This window comes from Phyllobates terribilis, unplaced genomic scaffold, assembly GCF_046119375.1.
Source record: "Phyllobates terribilis strain yellow unplaced genomic scaffold, ASM4611937v1 Scaffold_9__5_contigs__length_417890890, whole genome shotgun sequence".
Lineage (NCBI taxonomy): Eukaryota > Metazoa > Chordata > Amphibia > Anura > Dendrobatidae > Phyllobates > Phyllobates terribilis.
In genome coordinates, this window is record NW_027362769.1 from 140,256,344 (window position 1) to 140,282,766 (window position 26,423).

A 26,423-nucleotide genomic window follows, 5' to 3' on the forward strand; every position below is an offset into this window, starting at 1 on the left:
AAACAAATATGTTTTGCACAGAAATATTCTTTGATGTATTTACCACTGACGCCCCTTCTATACTCCCTCCTCAATTTTCCCATATCTCCAGCTAGACGACATTACGTATCCGTAGCGGAAAAAATATCCGCCAAAAGCGTTATAATAAACCCCCTTCCGCTTGTTTATTATTCATTAAGGAATGTGTAAATAAAATCCGAGGAACGGCATCGCTAAAATACATGCACGGACCAGTTCTGCACACACATCATTTGCATTTCAGTTTTATATGCTAATTCCCTATTTAAATGCATTTCTGTCAATTTAGTGCGAGTTACGTCTGTCAAAAAAAAAAAAAACTTCCCCTGGAAAACAAAACGTTGGAAAATCCAATTTCCAGAAATGATCATATCTGACAGATCTAGCAGAGCTGAAAGTGTCATTTAGTGTCGGATACGGTTAATAAATCTCTGAATTTACCTGCAATTCCCATTTATTTAGTGAATCCTGCATTGAGCAGGGGGTTGGACCAGATGTCATGTGCCATTCATCATCACAGATGCAGCAGAGCTGAATTTGCAATATGCCACCACGACCCATCATAATGAGTAATCTGTGGTCATAGAATCATAGAATGTTAGAGTTTGTCTCCTTCAACTCGAACATTCTAGGACTCTAGGAGTCTATGATTCTATCGAACATTCTATGGATTCTATGATTCTATCGAATATTCCATGATTCTATCGAACATTCTAGGATTCTATCGAACATTCTATGATTCTAGGATTCTATCGAACATTCTAGGATTCTATCGAACATTCTAGGATTCTAGGATTCTATCGAACATTCTATGATTCTATCGAACATTCTATGATTCTAGGATTCTATCAAACATTCTATGATTCTATCGAACATTCTAGGATTCTATCGAACATTCTATGATTCTATCGAACATTCTATGATTCTATCGAACATTCTATGATTCTAGGATTCTATCGAACATTCTAGGATTCTATCGAACATTCTATGATTCTAGGATTCTATCGAACATTCTAGGATTCTATCGAACATTCTATGATTCTAGGATTCTATCGAACATTCTATGATTCTATCGAACATTCTATAATTCTAGGATTCTATGACCACCGATTACTCATTATGATGGGACTTGGTGCCATATTGCAAATTCAGCTCTGCTGCATCTGTGATGATGAATGGCACATGATATCGTTACTAGTTGGCATCATATTTGCCGGGATGATGGAGCACGCAGCATGCACACCTCTGGGTTTATAATTAAAGCGACCACTCCTATTTCCCAGCCCCCATTATTATAGCCTTTCTCCCTGCTGCCTGTCACTGAACAGAAAGCTGCAGACTTTATTGATTGTTTCCTGGGGTTCTTGCTTGCTGCATGAAAATCAAACAGCATTACCTGCCCTCTGGAGAAACTCCTCCGAGAGCTGCACTTACACTGGCTGCCAGGGAGTGAGGGAGGGGGGCAGCGATCCCTTCTCCTTGGGTGAGGTTTTCCTTGGCAGAATAGCAGACACCAACCAGCTGCTGCTGCTGCACTAGGACAGAGGAGAACTTGGGATTTGGGATCTGCACTGCACCTCTATCTACATGGGAAAAGTGTGGAAACAGCAGATGTACCCTCAGTACACTACCTACTACTACCCCCAGTATCTGCAGGCTAAGGTAGGAGATGTTCTTCCCTGATGTAAACCTTAGAAGAATAGACCAGTATTCCAAAATGATGGCATCTGTGCCAGGAATGATGACTACTATTCCGCCTGGAAGGGGTATTCCTGGAGCCCATACAAAGGGGGTGGGAAATATGGGAGGACGTCTGGTGACTGAGACAGAGATGCTTCGGTTTGCAATATTGCTAACATGGGATTTATGTCGTCCCTGGGAAGTGCATGTCATGGGATTATTGTCAATGAGAGCCACATGGATGTTGCCGCTCATTCTAAACCTTCAGCTGCTGCAGAACCTCTTGGAAATCAATGCTGTCAGTATTTGACAGCTACCCGCGTCTCGAAGAGCGTTATACATATTAAAGTCCTTGAGTCATGTTATATTTAGCCATTATTATCTGTTTCTTGGAGAGCTGGGGGGCGATTATTATGGCTGTTATTAGGGCTGGGGTTAGTTTGTTGGCGTCCCCCCGGGCCTTAGGCCACCTTTCACGGTTCATATATGGACAGCAATATCCGGACCCACTGCGGGTATCCTGACCTTAACTCAAGAGCCTCATAGGCAAATATAAAATTGTAAGTTCAGGTGAGGACCCCATGTCAGTCCGCCCATTGAGGTCCCTATACGGACTGTCAAGTATGGCCCAGTCTAAGGGCTGACAACAGGTTCTCACAGACACCAGAACTGCACATTGGCCTAGATAAGGAATGTAAGAACAGACAATGGAGGAGAGAAAGTGCCACAGGAGAATAAGACAGATGAGCCTTTCAGGCGCCTGGGAAAGCTGGGTGACAATCCATCGGGATCTGCAGTGGTTGAAAAGGACCTCTGATCAGTTGAATCCAACCCATAATCACTGCAGATTCTCGCCCTAAAACCAGAATGAGCTGACTTGATAAGATGTTTTTTATGGAATTGCCATGTATACAGTTTTTTATGATAATCTTCAAACACGCAGACACATACAGTTCATATATATACACATACATACAGTTATATACACACACATATACAATCCCATTGTGTAATATATACAGTGGGTATGGAAAGTATTCACACCCCTTTAAAATTTTTCACTCTTTGTTTCATTGCTGCCATTTGGTAAATTCTAAAAAGTTCATTTTTTTCTCATTAAAGTACAATCTGCACCCCATCTTGACTGAAAAAAACAGAAATGTAGAAATTTTTGCAAATTTATTAAAAAAGAAAAACTGAAATATCACATGGTCATAAGTATTCAGACCCTTTGCCCAGTATTGAGTAGAAGCACCCTTTTGACCTAGTACAGCCATGAGTCTTCTTGGGAATGGTGCAACAAGTTTTTCACACCTGGATTTGGGGATCCTCTGCCATTCTTCCTTGCAGATCCTCTCCAGTTCCGTCAGGTTGGATGGTGAACTTTGGTGGACAGCCATTTTCAGGTCTCTCCAGAGATGCTCAATTGGGTTTAGGTCAGGGCTCTGGCTGGGCCAGGGAGAATGGTCACAGAGTTGTTCTGAAGCCACGCCTTTGTTATTTTAGCCGCGTGTTTAGGGTCATTGTCTTGTTGGAAGCTGAACCTTTGGCCAAGTCTGAGGTCCAGAGCACTCTGGAAGAGGTTTTCATCCCGAATATCTCTCTACTTGGCCGCATTCATCTTTCCTTCAATTGCAACAAATTGTCCTGTCCCTGCAGCTAAAAAACACTCCCATAGCATGATGCTGCCACCACCATGCTTCACTGTTGGGATTGTATTGGTCAGGTGATGAGCAGTGCCTGGTTTTCTCCACACACATCGCTTAGAATTATCACTTAAAAGTTCTATCTTCGTCTCATCAGACCAGAGAATCTTATTTCTCATAGTCTGGGAGTCCTTCATGTGTTTTTGAGCAAACTCTATGCGGGCTTTCATATGTCTTGCACTGAGGAGAGGCTTCCGTCGGGCCACTCTGCCATAAAGGCACGGCTGGTGGAGAGCTGCAGTGAAAGTTGACTTTGTGGAACTTTCTCCCATCTCCCTACTGCATCTCTGGAGCTCAGCCACAGTGATCTTGGGATTCTTCTTTACCTCTCTCACCAAGGCTCTTCTCCCACGATTGCTCAGTTTGGCTGGACTCCAGGTCTATGAAGACTTCTTCCATTTAAGGATTATGGAGGCCACTGTGCTCTTAGGAACCTTGAGTAATGCAGAAATTCTTTTGTAACCTTAGCCAGATCTGTGCCTTGCCACAATTCTGTCTCTGAGCTCCTTGGGCAGTTCCTTTGAGCTCATGATTCTCATTTGGTCTGACATGCACTGTGAGCTATGAGGTCTTATACAGACAGCTGGACTCCAATGAAGGAGTAGAACCATCTCAAGGAGGATCACAAGGAAATGGACAGCATGTGACTTAAATATGAGTGTCTGAGCAAAGGGTCTGAATACTTCTGACCATGTGATATTTCAGTTTTTCTTTTTTAAGAAATTTGCAAAAATTTCTACATTTCTGTTTTTTTTTCAGTCAAGATGGGGTGCAGAGTGTACTTTAACGAGAAAAAAAATGAACTTTTTAGAATTTACCAAATGGCTGCAATGAAACAAAGAGAGAAAAATTTAAAGGAGTCTGAATACTTTCCGTACCCACTGCAAAAAGTCTAAAACTAGAAAGTGGTGTAAATTTTATTTCCTGACTTTAGGGCACTCTAAAAACGCACCAAATTTATAAAGTGGCATGTGTGGTGCAATTTACTCCAATTGTATACACACACACACACTCTATGTATATTATATATACACACACACGCATGCACATTGATACACACATACAGTACATATAGTATATACACAAAAATATTCACATGCGCACAACATTCACATATATATATATATATATATATATATATATATATATATATATATATATATATATATATATATATATATATATATATATATATATATATATATATATATATATATATATATATATATATCCAAACACACACAAATACCGAAGAACACATATTTGTACCCACAGGGAGTTGGACCAGATGACCCCGAAGGTCCCCTGCAACTCTAACATTTTATGATTCTATGATCTACATAGACACATACGTGCACATATTCACAAACATACCCACATACTCTCACACACATATATATTATTATTATAGCGCTATACATGTGAAAAGGGATATACATAATAAAAAAAAGTACAATAATCTTAAACAATACAAGTCGCTGACTGGTACAGGAAGATATATATATATATAGATATATATATACACTGTGTGCAGAATTATTAGGCAAGTTGCATTTTAGAGGATTATTTTTATTATTGATCAACAACTATGTTCTCAATCAACCCAAAAGACTCATAAATATCCAAGCTTAATATTTTTGGAAGTTGGAGTGGGTTTTTTTTTAGATTTGGCTATCTTAGGAGGATATCTGTTTGTGCAGGTAACTATTACTGTGCACAATTATTAGGCAACTTAATAAAAACCAAATATAATCCCATCTCACTTGTTTATTTTCACCAGGTAAACCAATATCAGTGCACAAAATTTAGAAATAAACATTTCTGACATGCAAAAACAAAAACAAAAAAAATTAGTGATCAATATAGCCACCTTTCTTTATGATGACACTCAACAGCCTTCCATCCATAGATTCTGTCAGTTGCTTGATCTGTTTTCGATCAACATTGCGTGCAGCAGCCACCACAGCCTCCCAGACACTGTTCCGAGAGGTGTACTGTTTCCCCTCCCTGTAGATCTCACATTTTATGATGGACCACAGGTTCTCTATAGGGTTTAGATGAGGTGAACAAGGGGGCCATGTCATTATTTTTCTTCTTTTAGACCTTTACTGGCCAGCCACGCTGTGGAGTAGTTGGATGCATGTGATGGAGCATTGTCCTGCATGAAAATCATGTTATTCTTGAACGATACCGACTTCTTCCTGTACCACTGCTTGAAGAAGTTGTCTTCCAGGACCTGGCAGTAGGTCTGGGAGTTGAGCTTCACTCCATCCTCAACCCGAAAAGGTCCCACAAGTTCATCTTTGATGATACCAGCCCATACCAGTACCCCACCTCCACCTTGCTGGCGTCTGAGTCGGAGTGGAGCTCTCTCCCCCTTTACTGATCCAGCCTCTGGCCCATCCATCTGGCCCATCAAGAGTCACTCTCATTTCATCAGTCCATAAAACCTTTGAAAAATCAGTCTTAAGATATTTCTTGGCCCATTCTTGACGTTTTATCTTATGTTTCTTGTTCAAAGGTGGTCGTTTTTCAGCCTTCCCTACCTTGGCCATGTCCCTGAGTATCGCACACCTTGTGCTTTTTGATACTCCAGTAACGTTGCAGCTCTGAAATATGGCAAAACTGGTGGCGAATGGCATCTTGGCAGCTTCACGCTTGATTTTCCTCAATTCATGGGCAGTTATTTTGCGCCTTTTTTGGCCAACACGCTTCTTGCGACCCTGTTGGCTATTTGCCATGAAACGCTTGATTGTTCGGTGACCACACTTCAAATGTTTGGAAATTTCAAGACTGCTGCATCCCTCAGCAAGACAGCTCACAATTTTGGACTTTTCAGAGCCCGTCAAATCTCTCTTCTGACCCATTTTGCCAAAGGAAAGGAAGTTGCCTAATAATTAAGCACACCTTATATAGGGCGTTGATGTCATTAGTCAACACCCCTCCTCATTACAGAGATGCACATCACCAGATTTACTTAATTGGTAGTTGACTCTCAAGCCTCTGCAGCTTGGAGTAGGACAACATGTATAAAAAGTATCATGTGATCAAAATACTCATTTGCCTAATAATTCTGCACACAGTATATATATATATATATATATATATATATATATATATATATATATATATATATATATATATATATATATATATATATATATATATATATATATATATATATATATATATTTATATTTAATCAGTACTGTGAGGTCACCGTCCACCCTGTCACAACCCACAAGTTATTGAACACTTTCTGTAACCCTTTCACTGTCTGAGGCAGTGAGCATTAGACTTGCTGTTACTCCTTCATCATTTTGCAGTGGGTGCAGAGGTAGCCGTCGTACACAGGTCCTGGTGACCACAGGGAATCAATATTTTGCAGATTTAGCACGAGGCCTCAGCCGCTCTAAATGCACGCCTGATTTTTTTTTGCTATTTATAAAATAATAATTCAGAATCCCAGTAGAGTTTTATGCCCAAAAATACATTATTCAGAACATAAATGATGATTCAAGTTTTCATCTAAGTCACGTGACTTCTAGCGGAGCAGATGTGCGCTGTATTACGGGCAACCTAATGTAACTTTATAGTGACCGAAGAGCAGCTATTTAGTGAAATCTTATACTGATGATCATGTGAAGTCCCATGGGTGCCGAGCATCAGGACAGCCTCGCCTCGCGGATGCTGCGTGGGCCTATCTCTCATCCTCTTTGATTTTGGCTAATGCAGCACCAACATCCATGGTCCATATCTGCTGTTCCTAACAATTGTGAATCTACACATTATGTAAATTGTATCTATATGTTACACGCATGCCGCTAGTTTCAGACAGGGACGAGGCAGGTTACATGAATTCTTTGGAATCCTGGGGGAACCGTTACTCAGGGCGACCATAGACCAGGTGCTGCAGCTTCTCTCAGGCACACAGGGGTATTGACCCTCAGGCACAGACACGTAGGTTGTTTCACTTGCTGACCAGACACACTTGACAAGAATCCTCATAAACGGTAGAACAGTAGCATTTAATAAGAAGCCACACATCCAGTGCAAGTTATGTCTTATGAGCAACAGGCTCCAGTGACAAACAGTACAGTTTCCTTAGCAGCACAGCGGTTCACAGTCTTCCCAGTAGTACAGGACAGCACAGTTCTAATGCAAAGGCACATTAATGAACACAGCATCCTTTACAGCACAGTGAGATGGAGGAGGGGGGGGTTGCTGAGGGAGATGATCCCTGTGCCACCATTTCTTCCAGTCCTTATCTTTCTGCCTGACAATACTCTGCACTGCTAGTTCAGGAACTCTACCTGACATGTGCTTAGCTTCACTCCTGACTTGAATCCTTTTCACTTGCAGGGGCACTTTGAAGAAATACAGAACACACACACCACCTTTCTCTTCATCTTAAAGCAACAGCACTACTTCTGCATGTCACACTCTGCAACAGCACTACTTCTGCATGTCACACTCTGCAACAGCACTACTTCTGCATGTCACATATATGTAAACTGTACACAAAAATGTTTGTGTGACGCCTCTACTCAGAAAACCCGTGTTTTACCCTGGGTGTTGGGGGACTCGGTGTCGGGCCCTGTGTTGAAGAGATGGGATGCAGCCGTGGCCCGGGCCCGACTCGTGCTCAGGACCGTCACATTAGAAAGAGATGGTGTGGGCTATTCCGGGTTGAGTGGCTTATATTAATGACTACGCCACCTGTGGTGTCTGGTGAAGGGCCACCAGCGCCGCTACAGTCCGCTGAGGCCCGGTGTCGTGGCGGCTAAAGTTCTCACTGCTCCCCACAGGCGGAGCAAGGCCTCAGGGCAGTCAAACAGGATGAAGGGGGGTAGCAGTAGCGCGGGGAGTACGGGCACCGCGTTGCGTGGTATGGCGCGTAATGAACAGTCCAGATGCCATAGGGGTGAACTTCCAAGGCTTTACTCACTCAGAGATGTTAGCGGGAAGGCGACTCCCTGCTCCTCGCGGAGTCCTGTGGCCACCAGGGACTGGGGTCCGACTACCTCCGAGAAAGTCCAGTGTTTGGTAGCGACCCTGCACCAGAGTGTTCCTGTACTACAGACTTCACCCATTCCCGTCTGCGCGTGTGTAGATAGGCCGGGTCTCCCGCTGAGCTCCTCTCAGGTGTAGGGGTTGGGTGGCAATTCCTCTCCATCCGACGCCCGGTGGGATCTTCAGGGCCTAACCGGGCTTTCTCGTCCTGGACATAGAGTACGAGGTCGGGTGTCGGGGGCCGGTACCCCTCTTGCAGCCGGAATCCCTCTGAATAGATCAGGTAGGCGAGGACAGGTGGTGTGATCCGCTCCGTCTGCATCCTCCCGGGGACCCATTTGCTAGGGAGCCACACTCTAAAGCTCCCGGGCCTTCTTGATCCTGGTCCTCGGCCGGGTTGAGACATTCCTTGTCTGCAACCTGCCCATCATCCCAAGGCCTAGGGACTAGGGCCATGTCTCCATCCCCTGCAGGCCCACACAGGATCCACTTTCAGGGTAGGAGATCACGTTCTTACACCAGTCAGGGTACAGTACCAGACCGCTTGACAGACCAAGAACCAAGATCAAAGATGGCATTCTATTAAATATGAAATCTAAAGTGTCACTATCTAGTGTTCCTCCACCCACACCCACTAACTGGTTCCTACCACTTTGTGTTCCCCAGTCTCCCTGTAACCAGGGGAGCAGCACACAGTGCAAACTAGCTCCCTCTGGTGAAAATGTGGTGCTGGATGCAAAAGGCTAGGTCACTACCATCACACCGGCCTTACCTCAGAGGAGGAACACCACACTCCATTGTAGAAGTGCAGCATTCCTGTGGCGGTCGAACCCTCAGGGGCACCACATTTGTAACTTTGTAAATACATTACATTGTATTTCTTCTTAAAGTTATTATTATTATTATTATTTATTTATATAGCGCCATTGATTTTATGGTGCTGTACAGGAGAAGGGGTTACATACCAAATACAGATATCACTTACAGTAAACAAACTAACAATGATAGACTGGTGCAGAGGGAAAAGGACCCTGCCCTTGCGGGCTTACATTTTCAGATTTTCACTAGTTGTAATTGGAAACAGCCAGTAAGTTTGTTGATAAGCATCCCTAAAGTTTACCTAAGCTGACATCATGCAGTGGGAAGGTTTTCCCACACTGGATTACTGTAAAATCCCAATTGTAAAGTTATTAACTCATGCAGAGCAGATCACCAGATACTGTGCCAGCAAGGGTTGCTGGAAGGACTGAGCTCAGAAACTAGCAGAATTATAAAGGCAGCAGAGCATATAGATGGACTATTGTTCTGCTGTGCTGTAAATCTTTTGTTATTGGATTTTATGAGACTTTTATACTGAAATAATAGTGTGAGTTTACATGTCAGAACCCCCATCGATCTGACTCAAAGGAGTTGTCCACCTCTGGGGGCTAAATTTGTTTTTGTTTTTTCTTACATGCATGTATTTAGAGCTAAAGATTATTTTTGCTGTTTGGTTTCATTAAAAATTTTGCACCGTTTGGCGTTTACAGGTTCTTTGTTTCTCGGCACATTCAACTTTCATGTGGTCTGCGGTCATAAATCAGCTGAGAGGAGCCGAAAAATAAAAAAAGATAAGAGTTAGACATTCTCTCATTGGACTGTCAGAAGGAGTTCACCAATGACTTCTTCGTTAACTCATTCTGCAGCCAGCAATAGTCAGGGCAAAACAGGGGCTATAGCAGGTAAACGGTGCAAAATTTTTAATGAAATTCAATTACAAAAGTTATTTTTTAGCCAAAAATACATGTATTTACTTTAAAGGTAATGGGTCAGTAGTATCAACCCTCCAAAGAGGGAGACCTGGGCATGCAGGTCAAGTTGGATAAAATTATACCTTGATATCTGCAATCTGATGTTTTATTCCTGAGAAATCCACCTTTTTCTTATATGTAAATGAGCTGTTAAGATCTATGGGCCGGACATAGATCTCCCTGAGAATCTGCCTCCAGAGCTTATTATAAATAAAATTTTCAACTAATGACTGACAGTTTGCTCTCATAATCATACCCAGCTCTGCAGTGAGATCACCAGTAACACAGTACAACGTAAATTAACTTTGTCTAATCATAAACAAATTTGCAGCAGCACCTTTCCTTTTGTAGTGATGTCAGATCTGCTGTAAATATGTGCCTGATTATAACCAACACAGTACAGCAGAGTTGAACCTTGTCTCATTACAAACACAACAAGCATATTTACAGTTGCCTTTTCACAGTGTTGTCAGCACCTTACCCAACCCACCCCTACCCCTCACACACACACATTGCATGTGAGCTAGAAGCTGAAGCACTGTGAGTGGACTGCATGTGCAAATGTGTTTGTAATGAGGTAAACTTCACTTTTGCTGTACTGTGTTAGTTCTGATCTCACTGCAGAGCTGTGTGTTATTATGAGAGCAAAGTGTCAGCAATTACATGTATCACACTGGTAACTCCCCCTTTCATTTAAAATAAGCTCTGGAGGCAGATTCTCAGGGAGATCTATGTCCGGCCCATAGATCTTAACAGCTCATTTACAAATAGAGAAAGATGTGGATTTCTCTGGATTAAGAAATCAGATCGCAGATATCAAGGTATCATTTTATCCCACTTTCTATGACCTACATGCCCATATAGACGGATTAGGAGAGTTGATCCTACTAAGAGATTCCCTTTAGCAAGGAAAAACATTGTACCCAAAGGTGGAAGTCCCTGTAAAGCAGGATTTCTCATTCAAAACTATTTATATGTGCATGTAGTGTAGCTCTATCAAAGACAAGTCCAGAAATACCATTTCATAACCAGTCCGTTCTTCCCTTACTATGAAATCAGCGCTATAATTAACATGCAAATGAGGGTGAAGAACTATTTGTAGATCTGAAGCCTCTGTCACTCCAGCTCTATTCTCTCCCCAGTGCCACCTCCTCTTGCTTGATTGACAGCCTCTGTGCTGTGTGATTTCAGGCAAAGGAACAGTCAGTCAAGCAGTGGGAGCCGATGCTGGGTGTCAAATAGAGCTGGAGTGACAGAGGCTTCAGACAAATAGCTCTTTCGCCTCATTTGCATATCAATCGCTGATTTCTCAGGAATGGACTAGCCATGTAAAGTTATTGGTGGACTTGTTTTTGAAAGACCTACATGCGCATATTGTTTGGCAGGGCTAAAATGATGCTGATATATTCCATATATTTGAGATCTTGTTGACCTCTTCTTCCGATGTTGGTGTCCACCACTCAGCACCCCCACCAATCTGCTGATACCTGGTGTTGTGGCCCCAAGAAGTACACATTACATGGCTGCTTGGCAGTGATCATCATGCAGAGATCTGGCTGTGAGCAGAGTGAGCATGTGGGACTAGCAGCCAGCTCATTTAGTGGATGTGCACATTGCTATACAATTTGAACACCAGGTGGCGCCATACTATATTTAGTAAATGTAGAAGTAAAATCTTCACTGGATCCATTTTTTCCCTCCTTCTTATATATGGAAAATACTAACTTTTTATGATCTACGCAGTGAATATGATATTTAATGGTGGCACTACCCATTTACTAGCTAATTTTCCCTCCATTGATATTGGTTTTCTATAACGACTAGCTTAGAGGGTGAATATACTCCTATAAGACATCCATAACCGTTCATTGTATAAAGACTCTTTCTCCCGTCAAGTCCTGAGAAATAAAACTTTCATGATGATCTTTTGAAGGTCTGAACTAAGTGGACGATTTTAATATTTAAAATGGGAAAAAAAATGTAATTGTTTATTTATAAAGTATCAAAATCTCTCACTAAGAGGAAACCATGGCAAGGACTTGTGGCCATAACTGGGGTAAAGATTTGGAAGAAGCGCCTCGGTGTGTAGAGTTGTGCAGAGTCCTTGGCGCGCCATATCATGGAGTCATAGGTCATCTGCGTACCGCCACATAGATCCGCCATGCAATGTCGCACTACAAAGAGATTCTTCCATAGAAGCAATAGTTATAAAAGAATACCTCCATAATATGGTGTTAGATAAAACACACCCCAACGTTTTTCTGTTGGATTAATAATAAGAAATGCCAGAAAGAACCTTGCATGCCTTAGTATAAGATCAGAGCAGAACATTCCTTGATGTCCATCAGGTGAATGGCAGCTTATGATTTGCTTGCCCAGTGCACAAGCCAAACGTGTTTGTCACGGAGAACACCGGAGATATCACGCAGATCCCACCGCTGTCACCAGTTTATCAGGGGACGCAACTCCGCTGCCTCCAATTATCAGGACAATTGTGCAATTTACTGACTAGGGATGGGTGAGGCTGCAGCTGATTCTACTAGTACGCGGGTTATTGGGGAACTCACAGTGAGTGTATGGTATATACACATCAAATTCCAGCTCGTGGAATAAATATATATATATATATATATATATATATATATATATATATATATATATATATATATATATATATATATATATATATATATATATATATATATATATGTGTATACATATATATAATGGCTTCAGGGGTGCAGTTTACAGAGCAAGAGGAACAGAGCTATTACATTTTACATATTTAATCTGGAAAGGTAGGCAGTGTTTATTAAAAATATACAAAGATAATAAAAAATGGGATTAAAACAATACGGTATATACAATTACATAAAATAAAAGGGATAACAAAAGAAAAAGTACTAAACCTGTGTCACAGAAATGGCTCATAGCTTAGCGGAGGGAGGTACTCCTTAGAAAAACAGACAAAACCACAGCAAGCTGTACCTTCCAGGACTGACAAAATACAAAAACCCAAATTCTTTTTTTTATTAGATCAAGGTTAAGCCCACATATCTCCCCTTAGTGAGCTCATATGGGGGATGGTTGTGGGATGTGCTAGGTTTGTTAGAATTTTATGAGATTCCCAACTTTCAGGATATCTTCGTCCCTGGAGGTCCCAGGCGGTAGATATTGTCATCATGTATCCTATCGCGATTTTACCTTTCTATAGAAATGAAACATGGCATGCATAGCATCATCCATTGGACCCGATATTAAGTTGGAGGGGTTAGAATGGCCTTACGGTGATGTGAGTGAATGCGTTATGTTCGTCCCTTCGCTACAACTACAAAAATATAACTCCCATAAATATCGGATCGATGCAAACCTCAATATTCATCACTGACCGCTGGCTCAAAAAAGTCTGCGAACCAGTACTTTGAACAGAGAAAGCCCTTGCCTTGGAAGTGTACTTTCCTGCCTCTACGTAAACAAATGCCAGTCTTAGTGTCTGGCTCTCAGCATATCTCTGCTTACTTACCTGGTCACTGCAGGAGGTCCCTACGTCAATGGAAGTTGAATTGTCAGTTCTCTCTCACTTCCCCAATTCTAATTAGTTTCTTATTTCCCCAGTCATAATTAATCCCATATGTTCAATGTGAGGGTGATATGTCCCCTCTCTGGAGATGTATTTATGGATTTTAATTTTCCTCTATGACAATGTTCATAAAATGTGATGTGAAGATAGCCTCATTTGGCCACTACCTGGTATTTGTGCATTTTATCAAATGCATAAAATCTGTATTCCAAAAACATTGATTCTGAAAAAGTAGCTTAAAAGAGATTATCCAGTTTTTCCCCATAGAGTTTAAAAAGCAGCAAATGTCTAATATAATTTGGGTATCAATTTATCAAGAACTCTACTTGCAGTCAGTGAATTGAAACCATAACAGATTCCTAGAACTGTTAAGATAGGAAAATATGTGGAGTAATGACCAAGAATGTGTGTGCTAACCTTCACATACGTTTACAGGAGAAATCTTACTTTTTATCTCAGATACACTTGAGAATTCTCTTGGAAGCGGCGTTACGCCCTGCTAGAATGTAATTTTTTTATGCAACCAGAATATTTCTTATTCTTCACAATTAGTCATAGGGATTTTAGAGGTTACTGTAGTTTTAAGCCAGGGGTGAGGAACCTTTTTTTTCCTACCAAGGGCCATTTGGACACTTATACCATCATTCAGGAGCCATAAAAAAATTAACTTGAAAATAATCCTGCTATATTTGGTCAAACAATTTACTCCTCCCTAATGTGACGGCTGAAACTTCTCTTTGGTGAGACGTGTGATGTTAGGTGGTAATGATATTGCTACTCGCAACTGCTTTTTCAGGTTTTCTTTGATCTGGACGGCAGGCGACTCTTTGCGATAATACATTTTGTAAAGAACTCATAGCAGTAAGTTGTTCTGAACACAGATGTATATTATACAACATGTCTCGTCAAACTGGGAAATTCATCACTGCTCATGCTACATTTACTGTATATAACTCAAACAGCAGGAGGACTGCAGTATACATCACATAGGAAACAACGAGACTGGTAGTGAGACACTGTAACTGCTGTATATACACCACATAGGAGACACAGATTGCTATATGTACACATCACACATGATACACTGGGCTGGTCGATACATCACATAGGATAAACCAGAGCTGGAGCATATACTTCACATAGGAGATGCTGGGGTTGGTGTATATACAACACATAGGAGACACAGAGACTGCAATATATACATACACATCACATAAGATACACTGAGGCTAGTGCATACATCATATAGGAGACACTGGGGTTGGTGTTTATACAACAGATAGGAGACTCCAAGACTGCTATATACATATACACATCACATAGGATACACAGGGGCTGGAGCATATAAGAGATGCTGGAGTATATATATATCACATAGTAGATGCTAGAGTATACACATATATACAACACATTGGAGATTCTAGGGCTGGAGTATAAATATCACATCCAGGAGATGCTGGAGTATATACCGTATTTTTTCGGACTATAAGACACACCTAGGTTTTAGGGGAGGAAACTAGAAAAAAATTTAAGCAAACAATGTGGTCAGGATGCACTGTTATGGGGGAGGGGGTCTGCTGCTAACACTGTTATAGGGGTAATGTCCCCCAATTCTGTACTAATATCCCCCATCCTGGTATATGTGGCCCCCATCCTGGTATACATGGCTCCTCCCATCCCCATCCTGGTATGCATGGCACCCCTCATCCCTCACCCTGGTAAGCGTGGCACCCCTCACCCTGGTGTGCGTGGCACCCCTCATCCTGGTATGTGTGTCACCCCTCACCCTGGTATGCGCGTGGCACCCCTCATCCTGGTATGCATGGCACCCTTCATCCCTCATTCTGGTGTGCATGGCACCCCTCATCCTGGTGTGCATGGCACCCTTCATCCCTCATCCTCGTATGCATGGCACCTCTGATCCTGGTATGCATGGCACCCCCAATCCCTCATCCTGGTATGCATGGCACCCCTGATCCCGGTATGTATGGCACCACTCATCCCCATCATGCTGCACACAAAAAAAATAAAGGATTCTACTCACCTCCCCTCTGCTCCAGTGCTGCGACCTGTTCTGCTGCCAGCAGCTGACATCAGCGTGTGAGAAGCACATGACGTCACTGCCATGCGCCCTCACACGGTGAGATGAGCTGCTAGAATAGTCACTGCTCCCCACGCCGGGACTATTGGAGTGTGGAGCAGTGACTATTCAGCCGGCGGCTGCTGCTGACTCTGTGTGCTCGCTATTAAGGAGAATGAATATTCAGTGCTCCACACACCCATGGGCGTGGGAAGCAGTGAATATTCATTTTCTTTAGCAGCGGGCACAGTGTAATCCGCAGCAGGGGGGGCTTGCCTCCTGTGCACTGCTCCTCCGCTGATGCTGCTCCCCCCACATCCACAGCAGCAGTATAATATAGTACATTCGGCAATAATGAATGCTGCGTGCGTGTGCTCACAGTGCAAGAAGGAATTAAAGAGCTGACTGTCAGCAAAATGAGGCTGCCGGTCCGATCACTGCAGTACCTGGGAACCTGCCTAGGAGCCGGAGAAAAGGTAATCACGGGCCACAAACGGCTCACAGGCCAAAGGTTCCTCATCACTGTTTTAAGCGATACATACTTATAACAGATATATAGACATAGCCAGAATTATGGATTAAGGAAAGGACCATGGTCCAAGAGAAGGGATACTCCCCTAACAGCAGAATCAATACATAAAGGACATAAGGAGCATATATACCCAAAGGATAATCTAGAATAAATTAAATAACCTGTTTACCATAACATACAAAATTGTATTAGGCTGTGTGCCCACGTAGCGTTTTTCAAGCGTATATGCTGCGGAATTTCCGCAGCGTAAACGCTTGAAAAACGCATGTAGATCCGCACCCCATGGTCCCCAATGGCATTCCGCAATGTCAATGCCCATGCTGCGGATTTTTCCGCAGCGTATATGCTGCAGTCAAAAATCCGCAGCATGTTCATTAATTTTGCGGAAGCGCTGCGGAATCAATGTGCGGATGGTACCCAAGTCTGGAGGAGAGGAGACTCTCCTCCAGACCTGGGTACCAAAGAACCTGTAAAAAAAAGAATAAAATAAAGTTTATACTTATCTTCTGATGTTTTCCCTCCGTCGCGCTGTTGTCTGAAGGACCTGCCACGTCATTGAGTCATGTGACCCACCACATGACTCAATGACGTCACCGCAGGTCCTGCACACAACAGCGTGAGCCACTCAAGACTCCGGACGGGGCAGAGAATGCATCAGAAGGTGAGTATAAAGTTTATTTTTTTATTTTTTACCATTCTGAACAAGTTGTCAAGCACTTTTCCAAGTGATGCTTGGAGAAGTGCTTGATAACCCGCATGCGGAAATGCATGCAAAGACGCCTCACAAACGCTTCTACCTGGCGGGAAAACCGCATGTAATATCCGCATGCGATTTTCCCGCCAGGGAGAAGCGTAAAAAATATGCTTCAGGTCCGCAACGTGGGCACATAGCCTTAGGTTCCATTCATAATAAAAACAGGTGAGAGTAACAACAATTAATGAAATAATCAAAGAGTAAAACGGACAGGCTAGTGACATTGCAACAATGGAAGCGACTGCACAGGTCATAAATATAATATAGCTAAGGGCAGTACATTTAAATATATGTATGTCTTAGTATAGTAATCATCATAGAGAGTGATTATGAACATGTCCAGAGGGAAGAACAACCTCTAATCCAAAACACCCCTATATATACAGTAGATGGAGACCTAATAATGTTTATAACATACATGGCCTGTGTAGGTGAGGCACCAGTGTGAAGCACAGATACAATTAAAGCAAATATATCCCTGTGGATCAGGATTGGTGATTGTTCCACATTGTGTGCTTTCAAAACCCCACAGTTAATAGCAGAAATGCCTAATAAACAAATATAGGTAGGTGAGGAGGGAGGTAAAAGGTGCTAAGGTATCTTACCCATAAAGTGTGAGAATGAGAGTGTGCGTCGCGGGAGCCCCGACGCGCGTTTCACATTGGCTTCCTCGAGGAAGCCTTTGGGTATCTATGCTGCTTATGTCCTTTATGTATCGATAATTATAACAGATACAGTCTGTAGATGAGGTACAAAGCGCAAGGTGAGGAGGTGAGCTGTGACATTACCTATTGTGAATGATAGATCTCGTGTTATCTACTGTATGTAGAGGTATTATCAGTCATTGTACAGGAGGAGGCGGAGGTGAGCTGTGACATCACCAATTGTGAATGATGGATCCCATGTAATCTACTGTATATAGAGGTGTTATCTGTCACTGTAATTCTGTCTGTGTTGATAACGAGACTGATGAAAAGCTTATGGAAGTTTGTGTACATGTGTGTTTGGTATAAGACCTGGTGTCCAGTAGAAAAATGTACGATTTTTCAAAATAGATAGTAATATGGAAAACTGAAAAAAAAACTTTTTTTTTTTTAATTTAAGAAATATATTTAGCATAAAAACCTAATTTAAAGAACAGGTCATTTTCTGATTACACATTCTTACTTTTAGAGACGCACCTCAACCCCTACCACAGCTTCTCCCGCTGGTGTTGAGGTGCATTGCAATGTTCACTGTTCCTGCAGGGCAACAGTAACGCAAAACAAACAAACAAAAAATCACAATATCAGTGCATTGTCCACAACATAAAATTATGATTTTGTAAAGGATTAGTACCGATACAGTTTACCCCCATTTAATAGTTCTTGTGGTCTCACCACTGTAACGCCAGCATCCCTGCAAGGTTCTCGTCCCTCCCCCTGGCAGGAATGCCAACATGCTCACTTCCACGGGCGTTCAGTGGTGTCTCCTGCTACGGCTCTCAACGCAGCTCCCATGCATGTCACGCAGGTCTCCCGGCAACGCGATTAAGGCACGCTTGTTTGCGCTCCCTGCTTCTTAAAGGGGCAGAGCGTGCACTCCGGAAGTGTCCCCAGCCTATAGCAGGGAGGCATTAGGTATTTAAGGCACCCTCCCCTGTAGGGAGGTGCCTGAGCAACATCAGTACCTAGTGCGTCTTCAACCTACTAGTCCGTTGTCAGGTCCCTGTTCCTGAATCCATTCTGTGATACTGTACCAGTGCCAGTCCAATGATCTTGAGCCCGTCCTGTGTAAGCCAGTCATTCTATCCAAACCTGAACCCATCCTGTCTGAACCAGTTGTTCTGTTTGAACCATTTCTATCTGAACGATCATAAATATCCATATTGCCAGTGACCCTGATCCTGTCCTGCCCAACACTCAGAGGCCATACCGGTGTCCCTGTCCCCTGGAGTCATCTGCTGCGATGGGGACTGCCCTGCAGTGATACCTGGCGGCTACCTTCGGCCCAAGCCCAACCTCTCCATAAGAGGCTCTAGTGAAGAACCAGGTAGTGGCTTAGTCACACCCCTCCAGGGTAAACCAGGTCACTAGTGCAGTGGGTTCACACCCGCCAGCGTGACACCCATGAGCAGGAAGCCTGGAGTCAAGGGAGCAGTGCACTCCTGAAAATAGAAGATGAGAAGACCGGGAAGCTGGCAATGGAAGACTTCCCGGTTATGCAATACTACCTGGGAAATAAAATATACAAATAGCCTCTTTACAGAAGAAGAAAACAGGACTTACCCCCAGGGGCGTAACTTCAATAGGTGCAGGGGCTGAAATCACACCCAAGACCTAGAGCCTAAGGGGCCCCAAAAGTCACTTTGGCCTATATGAAAAAGACCAATATGTTACACGCACGCCGCTAGGTTCAAATAGGGGCGAGATAGGTTACATGAATTCTTTGGAATCCAGGGGGAACCATTACTCAGGGCGACCATAGACCATGTGCTGCAGCTTCTCTCAGGCACACAGGGGTATTGACCCTCAGGCACAGACACGTAAGTTGTTTCACTTGCTGACCAGACACACTTGACAAGAATCCTCATAAACGGTAGAACAGTAGCATTTAATAAGAAGCCGCACAGCCAGTGCAAGTTACGTCTTATGAGCAACAGGCTCCAGTGACAAACAGTACAGTTTCCTTAGCAGCACAGCAGTTCACAGTCTTCCCAGTAGTACAGGACAGCACAGTTATAATGCAAAGGCACATCAATGAACACAGCATTCTTTACAGCACAGTGAGATGGGGGGGGGTTTGCTGAGGGAGATGATCCCTGTGACACCATTTCTTACAGTCCTTATCTTTCTGCTTGACAATACTCTGCGCTACTAGTTCAGGAACTCTACCTGACCTGTTCTTAGCTTCACTCCTGACTTGAATCCTTTTCGCTTGCAGGGGTGCTTCTGTGAGATACAGAACACACACACTACCTTTCTCTTCTGCTCCAGCCAGCCAGTAAACAACTTCCCCACAATTCCCCTGGGGCTCTGCTAACACCCTCCCTGACTCCTGTAACTGTGTTAACCCCACTAGTTGCTGGATGCTTCTGGAGCACAACACTTCCTGTCTCATGTGCTTGTGTTACCTCTAAGGCTGTGTGCCCACGATGCGTTTTTTAAGCGTTTCCGCAGCGGCAAAAACGCTGCAGAAACGCTTAAAAAACGCATAGTACAAGGTCTGCCATGTTCCCCAATGATAATCCGCGTGTGCTGTGCACATGCTGCGGAAATTTCCGCTGCAGATTATCATTGCGGAAAAAAACGCAGCACTACCAATTATTTTGCGGAAGCGCTACGTTTTCGCCACCATTGACTTGCATTAGAACGCATGTATTCAGCTTCACTAGATAAGCACATGCGGAATACATGCGTTCAATGTGCTGATGGTACCCAGGTCTAGAGGAGAGGAGACTCTCCTCCGGACCCGGGTACCATAGAAACTGTAAAAAAAAAAAAAAAATATATACTTACCTTCTGGCAGCCCGCAGTGTGCTCGTCCTCCCTTGCTGCCAGATCGCGATGGACTGGAGGACCTGCGCTGACGTCATAGTCATGTGACGGGTCATGCGACGCTGATGTCGGCAGGTCCTTCAGTGTACCGCGATCTGCCGGCAGCCAGGACGGTGAAGCAAGACTGCTGGGGCCATCGGAAGGTAAGTATATATTTATTTTTTTATTTTTAACCATTCTTTCGGTCACACTGTATAAATCCATGCCAGTTGCATGGATTTATATAGTGTGACCAAGTTGTCAAGCACTTTCCAAGTGATGCTAAAATCGCTTGGAAAGTGCTTGTCAACCCGCATGCGGAAATGCAAGTGAACTCTTCACATCCGCATGTCCCTGGCAGGAAAAACGCATGTACAATCTGCATGCATTTTTTTTCTGCCAGGGAGATGCAGAAACGCTCAGGAAAAATCCTGAGCATTTCTGCATCGTGGGCACATAGCCTATAGTTGCTGAATGCTTTTAAAGCAACAGCACTACTTCTGCATGTCACAAATACTATTAAAAGCTTGCAATAATTGGGGGCCCTGTTGGAGTTTTTGCATTTGAGGCCCATGATCTTTAAGTTACGCCACTGCTTACCCCATCACCAAGAGCAATACATACCCAATTGTTGATTCATTTATACATTTCCAGGAGGAATAACAGAGCTCACTTTATGCAATAATTTTCTTTTTTCGTGTTTTTTCCACGCTAGCAGAGATTACAGTAAATACTACTGAACCTTGTAGAATCTGCTTAAAAAGGGGCTGAATATTTGATAATAAAAGCAATAATCAGCCAACTACAAAGCGTGCCAAAAACGCGGCTTATAGATATTTATCAGATTTGAAGGAAATGTAATGGGCCCACAGTGAGCATTTATTAATGGAGGCTGGAGATGCCGCCTGTAAGAGCTCCGGAGTCGTGCTGCCATTAGATATGCCTCCGCATGCTCCCAGTATCAGCATATTGGCATTCATATGTGGTGCCGTGGAGATATGTAGCGTTTTGCTGAGAAAGGCAGAATATTCTTTGTTAGCGTGTAATGAGGGCTGCGTATCTGATCCCCGCATGTTTTAATATTTTACTGACATGCATGGGGAACTTTCAGCACACCTAGTCACAGACGAGAAATTTACAATTCAACAATGCAGCGCTGTACTGGAGAGCATATGTCGCTCGTTGCTTTATCCTCAGATCTTAATCATATCACAGTTAATAAAGAAGGCGAGATGATAGAACATTGCCCCCGGCGTTTTACATAATTAGTTGTATACTGGGGGAGAGTGCAGGAAATGGGAATTGCCTGGTATGTGATGCATCGCTAAGTAGATGCCCTTGAAATGTAACTGCAGTCTTAATGGTAAGGGAAGATTAGAAAATGTTAGCGATCAATAAAATTCAGATCATATATAAATTCATGCAAACCATTAAAGGGGTCAGACAAGAATAGAAAATCATGGCTTTTAAGCCTAAAAACAGCGCCACAAATTTCTACAGGTTGTGCATGGAATTGCTGTACCCGTCTATTCATTTTTATTGTAATACCAGACACAAGCCATGGACCGGTGTAAAGCTATGTTCACACATTGTGTTTTTGCTACTTTTTCTTTCTGCAGGCAAAACCTGCTCTCTTAGCAGTAAAGCCACTTAAAAAAACAAACGGATTTTGCTGCATTTTTGCATATTTTTTGGCTGTGTTTTTGCAGCTTTTATTTTGCTGTGTGTTTTGATGCGGATGATAGCTGTCATTTGTCTACAGTACATATTTAATACAGTTAGTTTTATTCACCAAAAAAAATGCAAAACTGCATGGTTGTGGGGGTTTTTTTGCAGCGTTTTTGCACTTTATAATTGCTTTCTATGGGTGAAAAAATGCTGCAAAACGGCTGAAAGAATCGACATGCTGTAGATTTAAAAAACGTAGAAGTTTTCCAATTCAGTCAGGAAAGAAAAAAAAACAATGTGTGCATGAGATTTCCCAAATTTCAGCTTTTAATGATACTGTTTAAAAGTCAGCTTTTAATTTTTGCAAAAAAGCCGCATGTGAACACAGATTTATGTTGTTTCTGTAAAAGAGTTTTGCTTTTCCACTCATTTTATATAATTTTTCATATGAGGACATAACACAATAAAACACCTGTACACCTTGAAGATACATGAGGAATAAAACTTTATACACAACGTCAAAATTGTGACACAATAACTCAAATTAAACTAACAATAAATAAATAGTTGATAGAGTATAGTTTCCACATCTGCACTACTGTAATGAAATAGTTATGTATAATAAATGTTTTATCTATTTAGTGGATAAAAAACTTTTTTTTTCTAGCCTAATACAAACCCTATGATGATCAGTGTCCATGTTCTGTGCAAACGGGGGCACCCATGTGGTAGGAAAAGTGTGTAACCTGCATGTTTTGGGTTTCTTCCTCCCTTCTGCTTGCTAGTATAAATGGATATTTTCTCTCTCCCTGCTTGCTAAGTATTAAGTATGTGTGATGTAAGAGCTGTCTCAGCTAAGTCAGATGTCTCCCACTACTGCTCCATCCTCATCTCTTACAGCATGTAGTCAAACCGACAAAGTAAAAATAAGAAACTGCAGCTGCATCCCCCTCCTCTCCCCCACTACTGGATTCGATTTAATATTTAATGTATCAGTGGCAATCTGGAGATCACAAATGACATGCAGAGGTGGTAAGAAAGGGAAGCCTGGAGGGCTCTGCTGACACTCTCCCTTCTACCCTCAATATCACCGGTTCTCAGGCCAGTGCCAGTTGAGGAATGATGGGAATGAGAAAAGTGTTGCTGCCCGTGAGGAAGTGTGGTTTGTGGAGAATGCTACTGCCAGGTGGAGGGGATGTAGGAAAGAAGAGAATGTTGCTGCCAGAAGGGGAAGGGCAGCTAAAATGTTGATGATGCTGTCAAAGGGGGAGCAGTGAGAATTGGGACAGTAGTGCTACTGGTGGGTCTTCGTGCTCTTTTGGAGAGGTGTTTTTGTGCTGCACTTCTGCTCCACTGTGGTATTTGGGTCTGAAGGGGGTGGGGATACACCCCCAGCTGTTACAGTTTTTGCTTGGCATTGTTGGGATAAATATATATATATATATATATATATATATATATATATATATATATATATATATATATATATATATATATTTTAAATGCTTGGTAGTATTTGTTCCCTTGGGAGGACCTGGGATCTCCATGGATTAGTTGGTGTGGCTCAAGAAGAGAAAAGTTGGAGGAGTCCTTCTCTTCCTCTAAGGGGTCATTTCTAGGGCTCGCTTAGACTATACAACCTGCAGCATTAAACGACCTCCGATTGGCTGTATATTTGCCGAGAAGCGTTTGTTAGCCTGTTTACACTGGCTGACCGCATCACAACTGGCTATATATATGCCTGAGCGTTCGTTAGCCTGTTTATACAGGTAGTAATAGATCGTTCTGTGCACATAGGATGTCATTGTTCTCGGCAGCACATGTCCTCTTTAACACAGGATGGTGTGCTGCTGAGAATGAAGCTAAAAGATCATTTCACCTAACTAGCGTTTTGCATAGCTTGAGCCTGTTTACAGTGCACGATCAGCGGGAAATGAGCATTCTTAGGAACATTCATTCACAATATTCGTGCAGCATAAATGCACCCTAGGGAGGTTTCTGAACATTTACAGAACACCGGCCATAATATTATATACAGGATTCCTCTAATAAACCATATTAAGTTCCATGAATCCATATTTACTACTGATTTGTAGGAAAATCACAGAGACATGTTCGATTTTGATCTGAGTGTCAGATCAAAAATCGGCAATGCAAGTCCATGGATTCATGATTTTCCCATACTGTCAAAGAAGAGAAGGAGAAAATTGGACGTCTGAATGAGGCCTCGAGGGAAGTTTCCGCTCAGCAATTTGTAGTTGTGCGATATAATCACAATATTGCGCTAATAAATCGTCACATTCACCATCACTAGTTGTAACTCGCACTGCGGCATTTTCAATCTTAATGTTGTGAGGCCACAAGTCGTTCTGCAGCCCTATAAAAAGTCTCTCCCTCCCAACTAATGAATTTAAAAGTCTGGACTAAACTGGTGTATGAGAGCATTACTAATAATGTGATTCCATAGTCTTTATGAGTAGACGTGTAATTAAAGGGGTTTTCTAGGCAGTAAAAAGTGAACATAACATTTAATAAGAGGCTGTCCACTACTGGGAGGTGAAATAAAGAAAAAAGAAAACTTGACACACTTCTCAGACAGGCACCGCTCTCAGGACTCAGCGCTGCTCCCCCATGCTCTTTCCGCTTGCACAAAATGTGAATGTGGCAGGAGATGACACCCTCCCACCCCTCCTGCCCCCCGCTGGATGTCCATCCCAGCAGACTAGCAAGGAAACGCAGCACTGAGTACGAAGGAGCAGCACCTGCCCAGGAGGCAAGTAATTTTTTCACCGATCTGGACCTATAAATTCAGGGGTTTTCCAGTAATAGAGAAGTCCATTAATAAAATTAAAAAAAATAAAAAAAACAATTTCATTTTTACTCTGCACGATTGCTCAAGTTTACCATACCGGCAATCACTAACCACATTGATCTCTTCATTGGTTGATCGGTTGGATCAGTCATGGACCAATAAGCCAAAGCACAGTTTAAATAATGTAATATCAGATAGAAAAGGGAGTGCCAGCTTTGGAGCGGTGGAAGATTTTAATGATGATATTGAGCTATAATATTTATGTTATTTCATGTGCCAGTGAAAATATATTTGCTTAAATCATAAAAAAATCTTTAAAAAAGACCAGTTACAAGTTCAAAACTGGCAACTTTTTGCTCTTATGTTATCCCTACTGCTCCACTGAGAAATCGTTTTTTGTTTCTCTTAAATCATCCATAGGGTTCAAGAGATCGGGGCCTTTTTATTTACTTTTTATGGTCTTTAAGAAGTGGGAGAGGCTCACCAGATTCCTCAGGGGCATGTCTTTAGACTGCTCTGCATTATTATTACCCTGTGAGCCACACCCATTTGGCAAAGAACATAAAACGTAGCATAAAATAATAAGCCTATACCTCTAATGTTGCAATGAAATGTAACATAAACTGATTAATCAGGGGAACAGCGGTCATTAAATAAGAACATAAAATGGCCACTTTTGACCTGGTGACAGGTCTTCTTTAAGGCCTCATGTACAGGGGTGTAATGATCGCGGTCACAGAGGTCATGACTGGGCCCATGCAGGTGAGAGGCCCGCCAGAGCAAACTTCAGCTGGATGTACGTCCTCGGACGCACATTCAGCTGAAGTGTATTGTGACGCAGGGGTTTGTGCCCTGCAATACACGCTGCCGGCCAATCAGAGGCCAGCAAATAATGTCGGCATGCACGTGACTGGGGGCGCATGGCTGTAATGTCATGCGCTTCCGTCACTTGCATGCTGAAATCTGCTGCCGGCTTCAGAAGAGCATGCCGCGCGGCGGGGGAGCGGAGGGTGGGTGAGTAGAATCATTCTTTTTTCTATGCATTAAAGAACAGTGGCAGAATGGGGGAAATATATACCAGGATGTGGGACAATCCTGATAAACTTAATCCGATTGAGATGCTGTGGCATGACCTTTAAAAAGGCGGTTCATGCTCGGAAACCCAACAATGTGGCTGAATTACAACAATTTTGCAAAGACGAGTGGCCAAAATTCCTCCAGAGTGTTGTAAAAGACTTATTGCCAGTTATCGCAAATGCTTGATTGCAGTTATTG

General features: G+C 42.6%; 1 protein-coding gene across 5 annotated transcripts in view; it reads left to right on the forward strand.

Moving 5' to 3' along the window:
• The first annotated feature begins 1,505 nt into the window (after window positions 1–1,505).
• RBMS1 (RNA binding motif single stranded interacting protein 1) overlaps window positions 1,506–26,423 on the forward strand; it is a 383,160-nt gene continuing 358,242 nt past the window's right edge. For 4 of the 5 annotated variants that reach the window (XM_073647067.1, XM_073647068.1, XM_073647069.1 and 1 more), the window contains exon 1: window positions 1,506–1,680. In XM_073647067.1, coding sequence (XP_073503168.1) covers window positions 1,606–1,680 — 75 coding nt within the window. In that variant the 5' untranslated portion in view covers window positions 1,506–1,605. The remainder of the gene's footprint in view (window positions 1,681–26,423) is intronic. The other variant, XM_073647071.1, reaches the window with a different exon arrangement.